This window comes from Propithecus coquereli, unplaced genomic scaffold (genome assembly GCF_000956105.1).
Source record: "Propithecus coquereli isolate 6110/MARCELLA unplaced genomic scaffold, Pcoq_1.0 Scaffold156, whole genome shotgun sequence".
NCBI lineage: Eukaryota > Metazoa > Chordata > Mammalia > Primates > Indriidae > Propithecus > Propithecus coquereli.
Window position 1 is genome coordinate 2689914 of NW_012140080.1, and position 2746 is coordinate 2692659.

General features: G+C 35.5%; 2 protein-coding genes across 3 annotated transcripts in view; both read right to left on the reverse strand.

Annotated features, from left to right (window-relative positions):
- LOC105807347 (heterogeneous nuclear ribonucleoproteins A2/B1-like) overlaps window positions 1-2746 on the reverse strand; it is a 10221-nt gene that overhangs the window by 2960 nt on the left and 4515 nt on the right. The window lies entirely within an intron of this gene.
- On the reverse strand, window positions 105-2740 carry LOC105807348 (heterogeneous nuclear ribonucleoproteins A2/B1). The gene is made up of 5 exons (XM_012640713.1): window positions 2647-2740; window positions 2490-2570; window positions 1928-1990; window positions 515-634; window positions 105-291 (listed from the first exon to the last, which is right to left on the reverse strand). The coding sequence occupies exons 1-5, from the start codon at window positions 2681-2683 to the stop codon at window positions 161-163; spliced, it is 432 nt and encodes a 143-aa protein (XP_012496167.1). The 5' UTR covers window positions 2684-2740; the 3' UTR covers window positions 105-160.

Below are 2746 nucleotides of genomic sequence, written 5' to 3' on the forward strand. Positions count from 1 at the left end.
ACTGTTGGCTGATATACTCGGATCTCTGCAAAATGTCTTCAATTCAGTAACACTATATATAATGGGAGAATTATCCAAATATATACACACTTAGTACATTTAAGTCATGAAAGACTAATCTTTTAATCACACAAAAATGTGAAGAATCTCAATTTATTAATTAATTACCTCCACCATATGGTCCCCCCATGTTCCTGCTACCACCAAAGTTGCCACTCTTCATTGGACCATAGTTAGAAGGTTGTTGGTTATAATTTCCAAAATCATTGTAATTTCCACTTCCATAATTTCCTGCAAAAAAAATTGGAATACGAGCATAATGGACCTCAAAATAAAACATTAAACCACTAATACATGCTGAGTACTCAGAAAATCCCACCTATCACGATATATGCAAAACACCTAACTATAGTTTTTAAAGGCATCTAATGACAACAGTGAAATGAAAAATCAAGTGTTAAAAGCCATTAATTCCACTCCAAATTCCCACAAGAATTGCAGGTGAATTTATTACCTCCTCCATAGTTGTCATAACCACCTCCGTAGCCCCCACCCTGGTTGCCATATCCAGGTCCTCCACCACCATATCCTCCTCTTCCTCCTCCATAACCAGGGCTACCTCCAAAATTGCCACCTATTATAAAATAAGCCTTTAAGTAATTACTTAATATTTTCAATTCCATTTGAACTGTCTTATCACACCCATTTCCAGCTTTCCAAAATACATATTTTCATCAATATATTCCCTCCACGAAATCTCTTAAGGTCTGAATACCTATCCTTAGCAAACTTTTGGGGGCTGGGGTTCCTACCCACAGCCAACTCGATAAAACATTGAGAGAGACTTAAATACCTGTAATACCACAACTTTCCCCTAAAACTGAAGATACTAAGGATCCCTCTTGAAGATATCTTCAAACACATAAGTATTTTGTATAAGGATTGTGAGGAGTAGATTAGCAGTATGGGCTAGGGAGAAAGTGTTAACAGCCAACTTCTTCCCAGTGGTCCAAAATATTAAGCTTCCAATTCATGTTTCCCTATGAAATGAATTACACTATGTCTTTCCTCAAGAGCATTGTTCACTACCCTCTCCCAAAGTAAATATGGGGATAGGACCAGAAATTAGTAAATATTCATATAAATCAGAACTTATTTACTCAATCTAGCACCTTAAAAACAAACAAAACTTCTTCAAAACTGGTACACCACACCAAGTCTAAAATTACTTACAAGTTATAATTTTAAATTAAAATTTCCAAGTAACACCGGAAAAGTTAGATACAGAACTTAGTTATACCTAATAAGTGGCAAAACCAGAGATAAAATCTACTGGTAGCTCAATTTTAAAATGTCCCTTTTTCTTATTAGGAAGCCAGTCAGGAAGTTATCAACCCCTTTTCTGTACTCCAATGAAACTGATTCATTTAAAGTTGTCACTTGATGTGTAACAGTGGCTCATAACCACATCTGTAGCCAAGAGCACACTTACATATATATTTTGAAAGTTCCTGAGATTACTTTTTAGATGTTCTCCTGGGAAACCGATTATCTATTTAAGGGCTAAGACAAGAATTGCTCTTACATATCCTTCCCTTCATGTGTTGATCTCAGTCAATTCCCATATTCTATACCTTTCCAGTACATAAAAATCACGTTTCAGTCCAATTTCTTTGCTTGAGAAACAATGGGATAGCATGATGGCCCTTTAAATTCTCACTTAAAATCCATCCACGATTTTGCACTATATTCCTTAAGCTATAAAATAGCTAAGACACAAATAAATTATAAAGGAAAAGCCAAATAACTGAACCACTATCACCTAAGCCCATTATAAACGGTAAAATACAGAAAACTTTAAAAGCTGATGGATAAACAAACATATACAATGCAGTTAAGTCACAGAAATCAAAATAAAGAAACTGACCTCCAGGTCCTCCTCCATACCCATTATAGCCATCCCCAAATCCACGTCCACTTCCATATCCATCTGTGAGGAAAAGAGATGATTATAAACTGCTCACCCTACTCAATTTTTAGAAGTCACTCCCTCCACATTCTATTAGTAATCCCAAGATGAGAGTTGAGAACTTTAGGATGGAACACACACGTGTTGACTAGTTTATTCATAAAAAGAAAAAAACCATGAAAACACATAATTCTTACTACCAAGACAACTGTCTGTGGGCTTGGACTGAGCAAGCTCAATTTAAGAGATTCCATTTGTTTACACATAGGAATAACGAATGGGGCCAAAACTTTTCTTGTTGGCACTTCATTATGTTATCTATTCAGATAAATATACCTGGTACTAACCCCTTTTATCTTTTAACTGTAAGTTGGGGATTCACCAGAATTCAACCTATTTTAATTCTTAAGGACAACCTTTTAATTTAGATTGGATTTCCTGAATTCTAATTAAAACTTAATCATAGTAGTATTTTTAATCATGCACATTCAGCCTTTAAACACTTAGAACCTGAACTTACCAGATCCTCCTCTAAAGTTACTTCCTGGTCCTGGTCCAAAATTTCCACCACCACCACGAGAATCTCCAAAACCAAAGTTGCCTATAATAAATGCCCTAATTAGAAGCAAGCACTACCACAAATATAAAGAAAGAAAAAACAGAATTAATGAAGTTACCTCCTCTTCCACTCCTAGAACTTTGAACTTCCTGCATTTCTTGTCTGGACAAAGCCTTTCTTACTTCTGCATTATGACCATTGATGGTATGGTATTTCTG

Bases quoted from the DNA above. Each gene is read 5' to 3' on its own strand.
- LOC105807348 (XM_012640713.1), bottom strand. From the start codon at position 2,683: ATGCAGGAAGTTCAAAGTTCTAGGAGTGGAAGAGGAG. The intron at 2,571-2,646 runs GTAACTTCATTA...CATTTATTATAG, and splicing joins TTCTAGGAGTGGAAGAGGAG to GCAACTTTGGTTTTGGAGAT. The intron at 292-514 runs GTAATAAATTCA...TTTTTTTTGCAG, and splicing joins TTATGACAACTATGGAGGAG to GAAATTATGGAAGTGGAAAT.